At 56.2% G+C, this 14,778-nt stretch overlaps 2 protein-coding genes across 3 annotated transcripts in view; one reads left to right on the top strand and one right to left on the bottom strand.

Moving 5' to 3' along the window:
* Positions 1-6,970: 6,970 nt before the first annotated feature.
* Positions 6,971-14,778, bottom strand: part of Plod3 (procollagen-lysine, 2-oxoglutarate 5-dioxygenase 3) — an 8,192-nt gene continuing 384 nt past the window's right edge. The window contains exons 2-20 of one of the 2 annotated variants that reach the window (XM_013031721.1): positions 14,340-14,609; positions 13,799-13,890; positions 13,546-13,682; positions 13,270-13,433; positions 13,020-13,132; positions 12,549-12,612; positions 11,261-11,358; positions 11,037-11,138; positions 10,807-10,932; positions 10,608-10,729; positions 10,337-10,441; positions 10,044-10,169; positions 9,695-9,836; positions 9,469-9,582; positions 9,285-9,353; positions 8,576-8,680; positions 8,214-8,360; positions 7,685-7,810; positions 6,971-7,409 (exon numbers count right to left, since the gene is read on the bottom strand). In XM_013031721.1, coding sequence (XP_012887175.1) covers positions 7,254-7,409; positions 7,685-7,810; positions 8,214-8,360; positions 8,576-8,680; positions 9,285-9,353; positions 9,469-9,582; positions 9,695-9,836; positions 10,044-10,169; positions 10,337-10,441; positions 10,608-10,729; positions 10,807-10,932; positions 11,037-11,138; positions 11,261-11,358; positions 12,549-12,612; positions 13,020-13,132; positions 13,270-13,433; positions 13,546-13,682; positions 13,799-13,890; positions 14,340-14,609 — 2,378 coding nt within the window. In that variant the 3' untranslated portion in view covers positions 6,971-7,253. The remainder of the gene's footprint in view (positions 7,410-7,684; positions 7,811-8,213; positions 8,361-8,575; positions 8,681-9,284; positions 9,354-9,468; positions 9,583-9,694; positions 9,837-10,043; positions 10,170-10,336; positions 10,442-10,607; positions 10,730-10,806; positions 10,933-11,036; positions 11,139-11,260; positions 11,359-12,548; positions 12,613-13,019; positions 13,133-13,269; positions 13,434-13,545; positions 13,683-13,798; positions 13,891-14,339; positions 14,610-14,778) is intronic. The other variant, XM_013031722.1, reaches the window with a different exon arrangement.
* The window catches only part of Znhit1 (zinc finger, HIT-type containing 1), a 5,020-nt gene continuing 4,819 nt past the window's right edge, over positions 14,578-14,778 (top strand). The window contains exon 1 of the mRNA XM_013031752.1: positions 14,578-14,650. Within this exon, the coding sequence (XP_012887206.1) occupies positions 14,632-14,650 (19 nt within the window). The 5' untranslated portion in view covers positions 14,578-14,631. The remainder of the gene's footprint in view (positions 14,651-14,778) is intronic.

Raw genomic sequence — 14,778 nt, 5'->3', positions numbered from 1 at the left:
GGCCAGGCAGATAAATCTGAGAGACTCTTGTCTCTAGTTAACTAGCAAAAGTGGTTCAAGTGGTAGAGTGCCAGCTTTGGGCAGTAAAAGCTCAGGGCCAGCCCCAGCAGGTCCACTCTCCACGGAGTCCAGGCCTGGTAGGGGTCAGGCCTAGTGAGACGTCAGACCAATAGGATCACACAGCTGAAGGGCTGAGGACCTGGACACAGCACTGTGCCGGCACACACAGCAACGTCTGCAAGTCACTGGAAACATCAAAGCCACTGGCACACACACACACACACACACACACACACACACACACACACACGGCCTGGGGTGTCTTCCTTCCTTAGTTTGCCCCCTCCTGCGGTCAGGCCACCCACTGCAGGGGGTCCACGAGGCCCATGGTGCTCCCCAGTGTACCTTCTGGTGGGGCCCACGAGGTCAGAGGTCAAGGCTGGGCCAGGCGTGCTGGGCTGGCTGGAGCAGAGTCTGGGGTCAGGGTGCATCCTGGCAAGCAGTCAGGTGGGGTATGGGTATGGGTGGCCCAAGGAATTCCCCAACGGCAGAGGGTCGCAGAAGAGGGGTGCTGGCAACCCCACAGGGTGGCTGGAGGCCGGAAGCCCGTGGTTTGGTGTAGAAGTGGGCGAAGGTGCCAATCCTGGGGGGCCTGGTAAGGACGGAAGGCAAGCAGGCTGTTCTGGGACAGATCCCGCTCCGTGCTTCTCACCAGCTGGGGAGCAGACCACCATTTGCAGGTAGGCTTTGGGGGTGACAGGCCAAGTGTCTATTCTGAAGCCCCTGAATTCATTTTGTCAGTGTCTCCGAGCCACAGCACGGCCTTCCCTCCTGGGCGGCGGGGTCCCCACAGTCAGGCGGGGTCAGGGGCCACCGGAGCCCAGGCCGGGCCCTGGGTGGTGAGGCCAGCCGGGGCTCAGTGTTCTCAGATCCAGGTGTCTGCCAGGCTCCTCCCCAGGGCTCTCTTCACCCTGGGGCGGAGAACTCACCATGCTTCTTTCTGGAAACAGAAGTCCCCAGGCTTGGGGAACTTACCAAGTGCCTGGAAAGAAAAGATACAAAGTAAGGCAGCCAAGACTCCTGCAAAGGCGCAGGGGAGTGGTGCAGGGGTACTCCTAAGCCTAGGCACCCCCCCCATTCCTGGTCCTGGTGCCCTCCTCCAAAACTACTCCCTCTCCCCCCACTCCTGGTCCTGGTGTCCACCGACCCCCAAACTACCCGCCTCTTCCCCAGCCTCCAGATCTGGGTGAGGTGAGGGAGTCATCACTCCCAACTTGAACCAATAATACCAGAACTCACACGCTTGGACCAATAGGATCACACGCGCATGGTTAGGGGTGTGGCCAGAAGCCTGGGGGAGGTGCTTGAGCTGGTGCTGGTGGAGGTAGAGGGGAGTTTGATGGTGTAGGGCTGGGGGTTCTACACAGGAGCACTAGCCTTGAGCAAAAAGGCCAAGTGAGAGCCTGAGGTCCTGAGTTTAAATCCAGTAATGGAATGACAACAAAAAGACTTAAGAAGGGTTACCCAGTGCCCAATGGCTCATGCCTGTAATCATAGTTACTCTGGAGGCTGAGATCTGAAGATCAAAGTTCAAGGCCAGCCCAAGCAGGAAAGTCTGTGAGACTCTTATCTCTAATAAACCACTAGAAAACCAGAAGTGGTGCTGTGACTCTAGTGGTAGAGAGCTAGCTAGGCTTGAGCTGAAGAGTGCAGGTGTAGTGCCCAAGCCCAGAGTTCAAGCCCTACGACCAACCAAAAAAAAAAGCTCAGGGACAGTGCCCAAGTTCATGACAGACAAAGTAGTAAATCCCTTAGTCTTTAGTGACTAATGACATACCTGAAACTTTAATACCACTTATTTTTTATTTTTATTTTTTTGTCAGTCCTGGGGCTTGAGCTCTAAGGCCTAGACACTGTCCCTGAACTCTTCAGCTCAAGGCTAGTGCTCTACCACTTGAGCCACAGTGCCACTTCTGGCCTTTTCTGTTTATGTGGTGCTGAGGAATTGAACCCAGGGCCTCATGCATGCAAGACAAGCACTCTACCACTGAGCCACCTTCCCAGTCCCAGTCCCACTTACTAGTATGTCTCCTTGGAAGAAATGTCAAGTCTAGCCCTTGATCCATTTTCAAGATTGAGCTATGAGCTGAGTGCTGGTGGCTCACACCTGTAATCCTAGCTACTCAGGAGGTTGAGATCTGAGGATCATGGTTCAAAGCCAGCCCGGGCAGAAAAGTCCGTGAAGGGGCTGGGAAGGTGGCTCAGTGGCAGAGTGCTTGCCTTGCATGCCTGAGGCCCAGGGTTCGATTCCTCAGCACCACATAAGCAAAAAGAAAAAAGCCGAAGTGACACTGTGGCTCAAGGGTAGAGCGCTAGCCTTGAGCTGAAGAGCTGAGAGACAGCGCCCAGGCCCAGAGTTCAGGCTCCACGATCGGACCAAAAAAAAGAAAAAAGAAAAGTCCGTGAGACTCTTATTTCCAATTAAGGACCAGAAAACCAGAAGAGGTGCTGTGGCTCAGCGCTTGCCTTGAGCTGAAGAGCTCAGGGACAGCACCCAAGCCCAGAGTTCAAGCCCATACGACTGACAAAAAAAAAAAAAATTGAGCTATGGCTCATGCCCATAATCCTAGCTACTCAGGAGGCTGAGATATAGAGGACTGTGGCTTGAGGCTGGCTCAAGCAGAAAAGCCCAAGAGATGTCATTGCCAGTAAGGGCAGAAAAGGCAAAAACTATGCTGGAGGCATGGTTCAGGTGGTAGAGAGCCAACCAAGAGCAAGCAAGCAAGCAGAACAAGAGCACAAGGCTTTGAGTTCAAACTAATTTGAAAAGGGTTGTTTTGTTGTTGAGTTGCAACTTTTTGTTTTTGGATGCTGATACTGGGACTTGAATTTAGGGCATAGGTGCTGTCTTTGAGGGTTTTTTTTTCCCCCTCAAGGCTAGCACTCTACCACTTAAACCATAGCTCCACGTCCAGTTTTTTGGTGGTTAATTGAAAATGAGTCTCATGGACTTTTCTGCCCAGGTTTTGAACCATGATTCTCAAATCTCTGTTTCCTGAGTAGTTAAATTACAGGCATGAGCCTCCAGCACTCAGTCGAAGACATCTTTTTTTTTTTTCTGTTGGTCATGGGGCTTGAACTCTTGGCCTGGGCACTATTCCTAAGCCCTTCAGCTCCAGGCTAGTGCTTTACCACTTTGAGCCACAGGCCACTTCGGATTTTCTGGTGGTTTATTGGAGATCAGCGTCTCACAGACTTTCCTGCACCAGCTGGCTTTGAACCATGATCCTCAGATCTCAGTCTCCTGAGTCCAAAGACATCTTTATATGTTCTGTATATTAGAAGCATGTTGGATGTAGATAAATCCTGATCAATGTTGGATGTGGATAAATGGAAATTGTCTTTAAAAACAAACAAACACAGGGCTAGGAAGGTGGCTCGGTGGTAGAGTGCTTGCCTTACATGCATGAGGCCCTGGGTCCCATTCCTCAGCACTACATAAGCAGAAAAAGCCAGAAGTGGCGCTGTGGCTCAAGTGGTAGAGCGCTAGCCTTAATCTGAAGTGCTGAAGGACAGTGCCCAGGCCCAGAGTTCAGGCCCCACGTCTGACAAAAGAAAACAACAAACATGCTTAGTCCCACTGTTGTCTGGTATCTGGCACTCGGGGGAGTCTATTCCTCCAGGAGTAGCTTAGGGGACAGCTCTGCTGGGGGGGAGGGGCAGGAGGCTGAGTACTGGGGAGCCCCTTGAGACAAGGCCCTCAGCGTGAGCCTCAGGACTTGCTCTCAAGCACCTCACCACCACCCTGGCCTCCCAGGTACTGGCTAGAGCCTGGGGAGACATGTCCCTAGGCATGTCCCCATCCCAGGCCCCGGAGGTGTGGGTTTCATCCTTGCTTTCCCCAGGGTGACACTGTCCTTCAGGTCATCCTCTTGGGCCCTTGGTAATGAGGACAAATGACATGACTCACTGGGTACACAGGCATCTGGGGCCAAGCAGCCATGACTCATGGTACCCAATGTACAGCACGATCAATACCAGAACAGTGGGCCTGGACAGGCAGGCGACGCTAGCGTCCCTGTCCCCATCCAGGGACCTTGCGAAGAGGCTTTCTCCCGGTTTTCACAGGTCATGGGACAAAGTGGACGGTGGGCAGGGTGACTCATACAGCGCTGGCCTGGCAGGTGCAAGGCCCCAGATGGCCAAGTGATGCTTGGCGCATGCTGACATGACCTGCTCTCTTCTGGGATGGAGGCACACAGGAAGCGTTCCTGGGCATGTGTGCAGGGCTGGGGAGATGGAAAAGGCAGAAAAGGATTGGCTTGCCTGATTTGTACCTTTTTTTTTTTTGTACCAGCCCTGGGGCTTGAACTCAAGGCCTGGGCACTGTCCCTCAGCTTAAAAAAATTATTGTTATTATAAAGGTGATGTACAGTTAAGTACGTCAGATATGGAGTGTGCTTCTTTTCTTTTTTTTGGTCAGTTGTGGGGCTTGAACTCTGGGCCTGGGCGCTGTCCCTCAGCTCTTCAGCTAGTGCTCTACCCCTTCAGCCACAGCACTACTTCTGGTTTTCTAATGGTTTATTGGAGATAAGAGTCTCCTGGCCTTTCCTGCTTGGGCTGGCTTCGAACCTCCATCCTCAGAGGTCAGCCTCCTTGGGTAGCTAGGAATTGGTGTGAGCTACTGGCACCTGGCTGGTAATTTTTTTTTTTAATGTTTATTGTGAAAATACTGTACAGAGGGGTTACAGTTACATGAGCAAGGTAATGAGTACATTTCCTATCAAGCATTGTAGCCTCCTCCTTTGTTTTTCCCCTACCACCCCTCTCCTTCCCTCCCACCTCTTCAACTACACTCTCCCCCTCCCATTTTTTTTTTTTTTTAAGACAGTGTCCCACAGCAAGCACCTAGCTCCTGGGGTGGCTGAGATCAGATTCGAAGTCAGCTTGGGCAGAAAAGTCTAAGAGACTCTACTGCCATTAACATGCAAAGTATCAGGCTGGTGGGGTGGGTCAAAGTGGTTGAGGTCCAGCCATGAGTAAGCGAGCCAACTGTTCAAGCTGTAGTACCAGTACACACACTGACACAGACATGCACATTCTATGTTGTGCTGACTGGACCCAAACTCCTAAAGTAGCTTCCCAGCTTAACACCCCCAAATGTCTGGGGCTACGCTGTATTCTGCCATACCAGGTAACCTGTATATATATATGTTTAACACCAGTGGCTCATGCCTATAATCCCAGCTATTCAGGTCTCTGAGATCTGAGGACCCCGGTTCAAATCTAGCCAGGACAGGAATGTCTGTGAGACTCTTATCTCCAGTTAACCACCGGAAAAGTGGAAGTGTAGGGCAAAGTGATAGAGTACTACCCTTGGACAGAAAAGCTCAGGAACAGCACCCAGGGCCCAAGTTCAAGTGCCACAAATGACCAAATAAATAAATAATTTACCTTTTGAGAAATGTATTTGATGTGGCCAGACTGCAGGAGTTCACAACCCTCTTGCACCGGCCTTGACTAATGCTGGGATGACAGGTATGCACTACCATGCCCAGACTTCCATGTTACACTTCTTCAGTTCCAGCTGATTTTATTTCCTTTTCAAAAAAAGCTATCTACATATTTATCAACAATCTGACAGGGAGTGAACTTGGCAAGATTAGTTCGGTGTTATTTTTTTTTACTTTTGTTGGTCTTGGGGCTTGAACTCTGGGCCTGGCTCTGTCCCTCAGCTCTTCAGGTCAAGGAAGGCACTCTACCACTTGAGCCATGGTGCCACTTCTGGTTTTCTGGTGGTTCATTGGAGATAAAGAGTCTCACATTCCTGCCAGGATTGGCTTGGAAGTATAATCCTCAGGTCTCAGCCTCCTGAGTAGCTAGGATGACAGGCGTGAGCCACAGCACCCAGCTTTTTTTTTTTTTTTTTAACCCCATAACATTTTGTTTTGTGGCCTTGAATTTTAAGACAAATCTTTTTTGCGGGGGGGGGTTCGGTCGTGGGGCCTGGGCGTTGTCCCTCAGCTCTTCAGCTCAAGGATAATGCTCTACCACTTGAGCCACAGCGCCACTTCTGGCTTTTTTCTTTTTGCTTATGTGGTGCTGAGGAATCGAACCCAGGGCCTCAGGCATGCAAGGCAAGCGCTCTACCATTGAGCCACCTTCCCAGCCCTAAGACAAATATTCTACATGACATATTGCACAGGATGGATTAAAAGGCCTCCAAAAGGGAAGATTGAGAGGTAAATTGAATAGTAAGTGCAAGGCTGGGGAAGGCACACCAAAGGAGCAAAGTCTATTCTCCCCAGAGGGCCTCGAGGGGCCCTAGCATGGCTCCTTGGAGACCCAGATCTGTTCTCACTCCTTCTAGACCAACTCCACATTCCAGTTCTGGAACCTTCCTGGGGATGCCTCTACCTATAGGAGCCAGGCTCCCAGGACTTCCCACTGCTGCCACCCCAACCCCCCCATCCCAGCAGTCCTGCTCCAGAGAGTTGCCCTCCTACTCTCCTCAAAGTGGGGGCCAGGACAAAACATGGCGGCCTCTCGTCTGCACCTGACCGTGCTGCCCTTCCTTTGCTCAGCCCGTCTGATGATTTTCCCGGCTGGCAGTGAGGAGCGAGCGGCTCCGCTCCCCCCCCCCCCCTCCCTCTGAAGGCAAGCAGGAGCCGGGCGCCCGTGCTCACACCTGCCCTCCTAGCTGCTCGGGAAGCTGAGAGGTGAGAAGTCGGAAGCTCCTGGGCACATAAACTCTGAGACTCTTATCCACAATTAACCAGCAAAAAGCCAGAAGTGGAGCTGTGGCTCAAGTGGAAGTGGTGAGTGGCGGCCTTGAGTGGAAAAAGCCAAGCTTTTCCGTGCACAAAGCCCTGAGTTCGAGCCTCAGTATGGGCACAAAACCATGTCCATCAGGGCCCCCGCTGTGGGTGGCAGAGGCAGGAGACCACCCAAAGCCAATGTCATGAGCTCACCACTTACAAACCCTCCTTTATTGAGAGGGAGGCTGAAAAACTGTAATAACTTAATACACGGGGAGCCCCCTGGAACTCCCTCCCCCCCCCGGCTGTGGTGGGGAGGGCAGGGATGCCAGGAGCTTCCTGAAGGGCCAGAGATGGGGAGGAGGTGAGGCGTCTCGGCCCAGGCACACAGGACTCAGGGTCAGGAAGCAGGAGATGGGTAGAACCCTCTGAGGATGGGGGCAGGGCCCCCCAAAAAGGCACAATGGCAGGGCAAATTTGGCAGCGTGGTTAGTGTCAGGGGTCAACAAAGGACACCATGATGTAGCGCGTGCCCCGCGTGGTGGGCAGCCCCTCGTGGTAGTGGGTGAGGCGGCCTGGGTGTAGAAGCCCCCAGCCTTTTCTCGGGGACGAGATGATGCAGTTGTAGCGCAGGAAACGGCAGCCGCCTCCCTAGAGAAGAAGAGGGAGCAGATATGGAGCAGGAGGACAGGGGGTAGACATGGGGGGGGTGCAGGGATCAGGAGGAGGGGGAGCAGACACGGAGGGGAGGAGCAGGAGCAATTATGGGGGATGGGGGAGGAGGGGGCGTGGAGGGGGTAGACATGGAGGGGGGAGGAAGGGAAGTGAAGTGGGGACAGGAGCAAAGGACAGGAGGCACCCTGGGAAGCTGCCCACACCTAGCTGGAGAGTAGGAAGGGGCCCAGCTGAGGGCGGGGCAGCGTCACCTCATAGTCCTGGCCTTTGTGGTTGAGGGCGACGTTGAGGGTAAAGGTGGAGGAGTCGTGATGGGGCTGCAGCGCGGGCTGCTCATCTGGCCGGTAGCGGACCACGAAGTTCATCACGGCCCGGGTCTATAGGGGGCATGGGAGAAGCTGCAAGGAAGGCTGGGGTGGGGGTGGGGGGAGGGAACGGGGGGCTTTTGGTGTGTGTGCTAGGATTTGAACTGGGGACCTGGGTGCTGTGCCTTTGGTTTTTCCCCTCAAGGCTGGTGCTCTACATTAGAGCCACAGCTCTGCTTCTGGCTTTTGTGGTAGACAACTGGAGATGAGAGTCTAATAGATTTTCCTGCCGGGGCTGGCTTCAAACCCCAATCCTCAGATCTCAGCCTCCAGAGTAGCTAGGAAGACAGACATGGGCCTCTGGTGCCCAACGGCTGTTTCCTGTAGTATCTTGAACCCAGGACCAGATTCCATGCTCCCCTGAATGTCAGAGGGCTCCGTGCAGAGGCTGGGGTGTGGCGGGGTGGCAGCCCACCTTGGTGTGGTAGCCTGGGAAGAGGTTCTCGGTCATGGGCCCCACATAGGTCCTGAGCAGCTGCAGCCACTGGTCCTCGTAGCCCACCTGCTTCATGTGGATATCCACGGTGGGCACGTTCTCGTAGCCACCAGCCAGCCTTGAATCCTGCGGGCAGCAGGCCTTGAGTGCCCACATCCCTGGGCACAGCCCCCCATGCCTACAGGGCCACACTGGGCCGTAAGTGCCCCCTCCTGCAAAGCCCCTGGCCCTCCCACGCCTGTCCACAGAACCTGTGCTGCCCACACCGAAGTACCTGGAAATACCCCAGGAATGAATGAATGCATGAATGAATGAAGGCCCACCTCTCTCAGAGCCCTCACCTCGTGCCGGCCTCCTGACCACTGGCCAAAGTTCTCCATCTCCTCCACCAGCTCGTCGCACATCTGCTCCGAGAGCAGCGGGAACCAGTACACATCTGGACAGGGCTGGGGACAGCAGCGGGAAGGGCTCAGGGGAGAGGGGAGGGGGAGGAGGGAAGAGGGAGGAGAGCCAGAGGAGAGGGAAGGAGCTGGGGAACAGGCCAAACCTAAGGAGGGCTGCAGGGGAGAGGCTAGTGTGGAAGAGTGCCGTGCCGTGTGCGAAGAAAGGAGGGGCCGGGGCTAGCATCCCTGACAGAGTTTTTCAAACTCACTGCCAACAACACAATCTGTTCTGAAGAAGCCAACCCACACAGCCTGGCCTCGGGCTTGGGACTGGCTTCTCTGGACAGGATGGAAGGTTGAGTGCCTGTGTCCTCAGTGGACAGAGAAGAATCACTGATTAATGCCCCTGGTGGCAGTGAGCGTCCCATCTGCTCTGCCTCCGTTTCTCCTTTCTATTTGATGGCACAGGGATTGAATGCAGGGCCTCTGGCTTGCTCAACGGCACTCTACCACCGAGCCACGCCTCCCACTATCTCCGCTAGTCTCACCTGAGTAGAAACCCCTCAGGCCTCAAGGCAGGCGCAGTCACCATTAGCCCAGCAATGTACCCGAGGCTCTGGCCTTGGGGGCCTGCAGGGTGTGCAGGGGTCAGGGTGTGGGGGCTCACCTGTTCCACCAGGCCCTCCCCGTGCAAGGCGCGGCTGTAGTTCTCGTGGATGTATGTTTCTCTCCAGTCCTGGGTGGGGACAGTCACTGAGTGGAGCCTTCTTCCTGCCCACCCCTGGGCCACCTTCCCCAGGGTCACCCAGCCAGGGTCACCCCTCCTGCACCTGTGTCCCCGGCCCACGTACCACGGGGTTGTCGAAGATTTGCCAGAGATCGGGGTGTAGGTGGTCTGTGTCATACCGGGAAGTGGCCAGGAGCCGGCCGAACTCATGCTGGTTACTGAGGTGGAGGAAGATGCCCTGAGGGGCGGTGGCATGTGAGGACAGGTAACATGCGGAGCCCCCCCCTCCATGGGTGACGGTGGCATGTGAGGACTGTGACACGCAGTGACCTCCCCAGATGACCACTCACCCTGTCCCGCAGGCTCTTGCAGAAGGCCATGTCGGGGTCTGTGTCGCTGTGTGAGAACATGTCCCTCTGGGGTAGCTCAGTCCTCAGCGTGTCCCCGCGGATCACGTAGGCCTGGGCTATGTAGGGCACGTTCCAGACTCCCCTGCAGACAAGCGCATCCCAAGGCTGAGCCTGAGGCCCCACAGCCCTGCAAACAGCTGCTCAAAGCCTGGGTCAGGCCCGACCCCACAGCTGGCCATGGCCAGCACACAAGTCCCAACCAGAGTTGGGGGGGGACGGGAGGGAGGGCCTGGGGGAGGTGCAGGGCCTGTGGGATTCAAGCAGAGGCCACAGTGCAGGCAGGACTCACACTCGCTTCCGCTGCACCAGCTCCACATAGTCCTCGGAGCGGGCGTAGTACTCATCGGGGCTCAGGGCCCCCCAGAAATTGGACCACAGCTTGCCATGCCGGGACAGCATGGGGGCGACCACCTTCCTGCAGACAAGATGAGGTTTGTCCCAAGATCTCAGTCCTACGGCAGGGTGGGGGAGAGGGATCCGATGCGGGTGCTGAGGGGGCGGGAGAAGGTGGAGGGGGAAGGTGGAGGGGGTTCTCGTGCTCGGTGAGCTCAGGCTCTCGGGCTCAGGCTGAGCAGGACAGACCTGTTGTGCTCAATGAGGAGGCGCAGGGTTTGTGGGTTGGTGAGGATGGCATCGGCGTCCAGGCTGAAGTAGAATTCGCACTCGGGGTCCTGCCGGCAGTGGTCCCTGGGGAGCGATAAGACCCCACCCCCAGAGGTGGTGTGAGCCAAAGTGGGTGCCAAAGGGTGAGAGGAAGGGACAGCTGGACAGGTGGGACCCCTCCCCCCACCAAGGAACAGAGCAGGCACGGCCTCATGGTTCTGCCCTGGTGTGGGGTGGGGGCGCCGCTCACATGGCCATGTCCCTGGCTTCCCCGGGGCCCAGCGCCTCCTCCGGCCCCACCAGCTTCGCGGCTGAGAAGTGGTCTTGGAGCTGTGGCCAGGCGTCGGCGACATGCGGTTCATGGTACACCTCCTGATGCGGAGAGGGGAAGTGAGGGTGCGAGGTGGGTGAGGGGTGCAGGGGGTCCCCCGGAGGCCGCGGCATCTTACTGCGTTGTGTAGGAAGAGCGCCACACGGTCGGGGGGGTAGTCCAGATGCAACAGGCGCTGCAGGAAGCGCGGCAGGAACGGGGTCGGCTGCTCCACAAACACGGCCAGGAGCACCCGGGGCGCAGGCTGTGGAGCACAACAAGGGAGGGGCTCAGGGGTCCCTGCACGCTGCCTGGCCCCACCTGGCAAGCTCTTATGTCAGCTCCCACAGCCCACCGCGCCTGCCTCACCTGGCTTCCCTTGAGAGTCCTCCGATGCTGGTTACAGAAGCCACAGCCCCCCTGGGGCGTCCAGCCATTGGGGACGTAGTTGCCCAGATAGTTCAGCTGCAGCTGCAGGGGAAGCGGTGGTGAGCCAAGGCCCAGCTGTCCACAGACACCCAGCAGCAGGGAAGAGGAGGCCGGGGACAGCCAGGGCTCAGGACTGGCAGAGGCAGAGGCCAGAGATGGGGCACCTTTGTGGGGCCGTTTCCATGGACCACAACAGGAAGCGTATCGTAGGCCACGTTCCGGATCCTTACACGATTCCGATCAAATTTTAAGACCACCTCATCTGGGGAAAGAAATGGGGGGGGGTGTTTAGACTCCTTTTCTCTGGAAGAAAGCAACAGGATCTTCTAACTATGGGGTGTCACTGGCTGCTGGTGGCTCATGCCTGTAATCCCAGCTATTCAGGAGGCTGAGATCTGAGGATCACAGGTTGAAGCCAGCCTGGGCAGGAAAGCCTGTGAAACTCTTATCTCCAACTAGTCACCAAAAAGTAGGAAGTGGAGCTGTGGCTCAAGTGGCAGAGCAATAACCCTGCACAAAAAAGCTAAGGGAGAGTGCCACAGCACCTGAGCCCTAAGTCCAAGCCTCAGTACTGGCAGTGTATGCACACATGTATGCATACACACACACACACAACATGGGGTGATTTCTAATGACTGTGGCTCAGATGGAGCTGGTGCTCTTCTGTAGGTCTGGGCAGGCTGCTGCCACCTTAGAGAGCTCCACCATCTGCAATGACCTGGGATGGGCTGTAGCTGCCTCCCCTCCCCAAGCATCCATTCAGGATGGACAGCCAGAGACCCTCCCCCAGGGGGGGCCTTCCCTCGTGGGATCCTGTGCTATACAGGGTGTGACCAAGGACCTAAAGCTCTAGGTTGGGTAACTGAGCACATGGCATGTTCCCGACAGATGTTTTCACTGCAGCATGATGGCGACTTCAGGAGAGGTGTACACGGGTTTGAATAGAAAGGTGAGATGTACACAAGTATAAATACACAAGTGACGGAATACACAGATGTGAACACACAGGTGAGGTATACAGAGGTATGAACACATAGATGAGGTGTGCACAGGTGTGAACACACGATAGGGTACACACAGGTATGAATACACAGATGATTGAGTACATGGGTGTGAACACAAATGAGGTGTGCACAGGTGTGAATATGCAGGTGAGGCGTACACTCGGTGTGAACACACAGTTGAGGTGTACATTGGCAAAATATACAGGCGATGAACACAGGTGTGAACACACAGGTGAGGGACACAGATGTCAATATATAGGCGAGATATACACAGGTACGTACATACACGTACAGACGAGGCAGACAGATGGGAACACAAAGGTGAAGGGAACAGGTGTGCGTACGCAGATGTATACACGCAGGCCAGGTGGATACCAGCTGAGTCCCACCAGGAGCTCTGGCCAGAAGCAGGGCCCTTTGCTTCCCAGCCCCAGCGCCTCCTCCTTACCTAAAGCCCCATTGAGGTTCTGGAAGATCCGGGATTTATGGTCCAGATTAAGGCTGAGTTTCTCCTGGATGGGGTAAGATGGGACGGTTAACCACAGAGCGCAGGGCGCCCTGCTCCTCATGCTTTACATTTTCCCAATCCTCTCATCCTCTTCTCTTTTTTGGAGGGGGCTGGTACCAGGGCTTGAACTCAAGTCCTCTCACGCTCCCTTGGCTTTTTCTGTTCAACACTCGTGCTCTACCACTATCACCATTTTCACCTTTTTGCTGGCTAACTAGAAATGAAGAGTCTCACAGATTTTTCCACATAGGCTGGTATCTAACTGAAATCCTCCTAACTAGCCTCCTAACTAGCTAGGATTATGGGCATGAACCATCAGCGTCCAGCCTGACCCCTCCTAAACCTTCTTTCCCATTCAGCCCGAGCCCCCCTCCTCCCCTTGCAGGGACAATCCTCCCCAATCCTCCCTACCCGCAGCCCTGGGTCCAGGTAGAGCCGAGTATAGAACAATTGGTCATCATCATCATCCTTGTATTTCCACTGACGGACAATTTGGTGGATGGTGGGGGCAAAACCGATGAAGCCTGGTAGGTGGAAGAGGAGTTGACCCCAAACCTCCCAGGGTCCCCAGGACCTGACCCAGCCTCAGGCACCTAGAGGACCCCACATCCCACCCACAACTCTGGGCCCCTTCCTCAGCCTCGGGCTCCCTGTCACTCACCACCAGAGTTGAGAAAGCGCTTGCCGGAGCCCACCTCGGGGTACTGCTCCGCCAGGCCCCACTCGGGCCAGCAGAAGGCCTCTGCGGAGAAGAGCAGGCGGCTGCCAGTCTGGATAAACTTCTTCAGCAGCTCTGAGGGGCTGCCCGCCAGAAGAACATCATAGCTGGTAAAGGAAAGGGAGGATGAGCAGGAGGCTGCTAGGGACCACAGCACCCTCCTCCCTGCTTTCTTCACTCCTCTCCCCTCCCCACCCCACCCCCTCAGCCCTTCCTGACCTGTCCACAAACATGATGACCATGTCCTCTCTTTCTGCATACTTCTCCATTTCCTTCTTTAGCCACCTGACCTTCTGGCCTCCACCAACTGTCCGAGCCACATCGCCCCCTCGCCACTCCTGTCCCAGGCCCAGGGTCTGTGGGAGAGACCGGCCATGCCAGGAGGGGGTTCAGGCACAGACAGCACTGAGGAGATTTAGTATGAGGACCCCTGCACACAGCCTCCAGCCCCCTCCCCGGCACCCTGACTCACTCGCACAGTGTAGTTGAAAAACTTTGCAGACTGCAGGAAGCGTAAATATCCCTCTGTTTCTGCTGTGGCCACGGTGATCACCAACAGCTTCTCTGCCATCAGTCAGGAACAAATACCTGAGGCCCACCTGCCCACGGCTCCCCACGTTCCCCTAATTCCATGCTGTCCTTTTCTTTCTGCTTTCCAACCTCCCCAGTTCCCCTAGGGCCCCCCCCCTTTGTTTCTTGAGCTTGAACTCAGGTCCTAGGCACTGCTCCTTAGTATTTTATGCCCAAGCCTTGTGATCTACCACCTGAACCACAACTCCACTTCTGGCCTTTTGGTAAATAATTGGAGCTAAGAGTCTCATGGCCTTTCCTGGCTGGCTTTGAACAGTGATCCTCGGATCTCAGCCTCCGGATAGTTAGGATAACCATTCCCTCTTAAATCTTCCCGCCCTGGGGCGAGGAGCGTCGGGAGCCCTCGGGCGGGGGGGGCGGGGGTTGGTTGGTCCTCCCAGCACTCCAGACCGGTAGGAGAGGCCTGAACCTCGGGCTCTTACCTGGGTTGACCACGTTCCCGCCCCGGGGCCGGTCCCGGTCGGAGGCTGAGGCCCGGGCTGTGGGGGGCGGCGGCAGCAGCAGCAGCGGCAGCAGCATGAGGAGGAGGAGCCGGGGTCGCAGGCCGCACGCGGCCATGGTGGGCAGCGGGCCGGGGGCTGAGCGCAGGATCACGCGGGGCTGGAATCCGACTGCTGGGAAGGTTCTAGAAGCGGGATCCGGGCCGCCCAGCGGGGCAGGCCCGGGGCTCCGCCCTGGAAAAAAGGCGTAGCCTGAGGCCACGGAGAACCCGAGATGCAGGCGGCGAGACAAGGCAAGGATTGTCCCGAGGCGCGGAGGGGCCGGGGCTGGGGCCGGGGAGGGGCCGGGGATCCGCGGCTCGCGGGCCGCTTTGCACCGTGGACACGAGGCCGCAGCCGGAGATGGGAAGTGAGGCCGGGG

Source organism: Dipodomys ordii, unplaced genomic scaffold (genome assembly GCF_000151885.1).
Source record: "Dipodomys ordii isolate 6190 unplaced genomic scaffold, Dord_2.0 Scaffold143, whole genome shotgun sequence".
NCBI classification, from domain to species: domain Eukaryota; kingdom Metazoa; phylum Chordata; class Mammalia; order Rodentia; family Heteromyidae; genus Dipodomys; species Dipodomys ordii.
The sequence above is the reverse complement of the archived record's forward strand: the minus strand, read 5'-3'. Positions and strand labels throughout refer to the sequence as shown.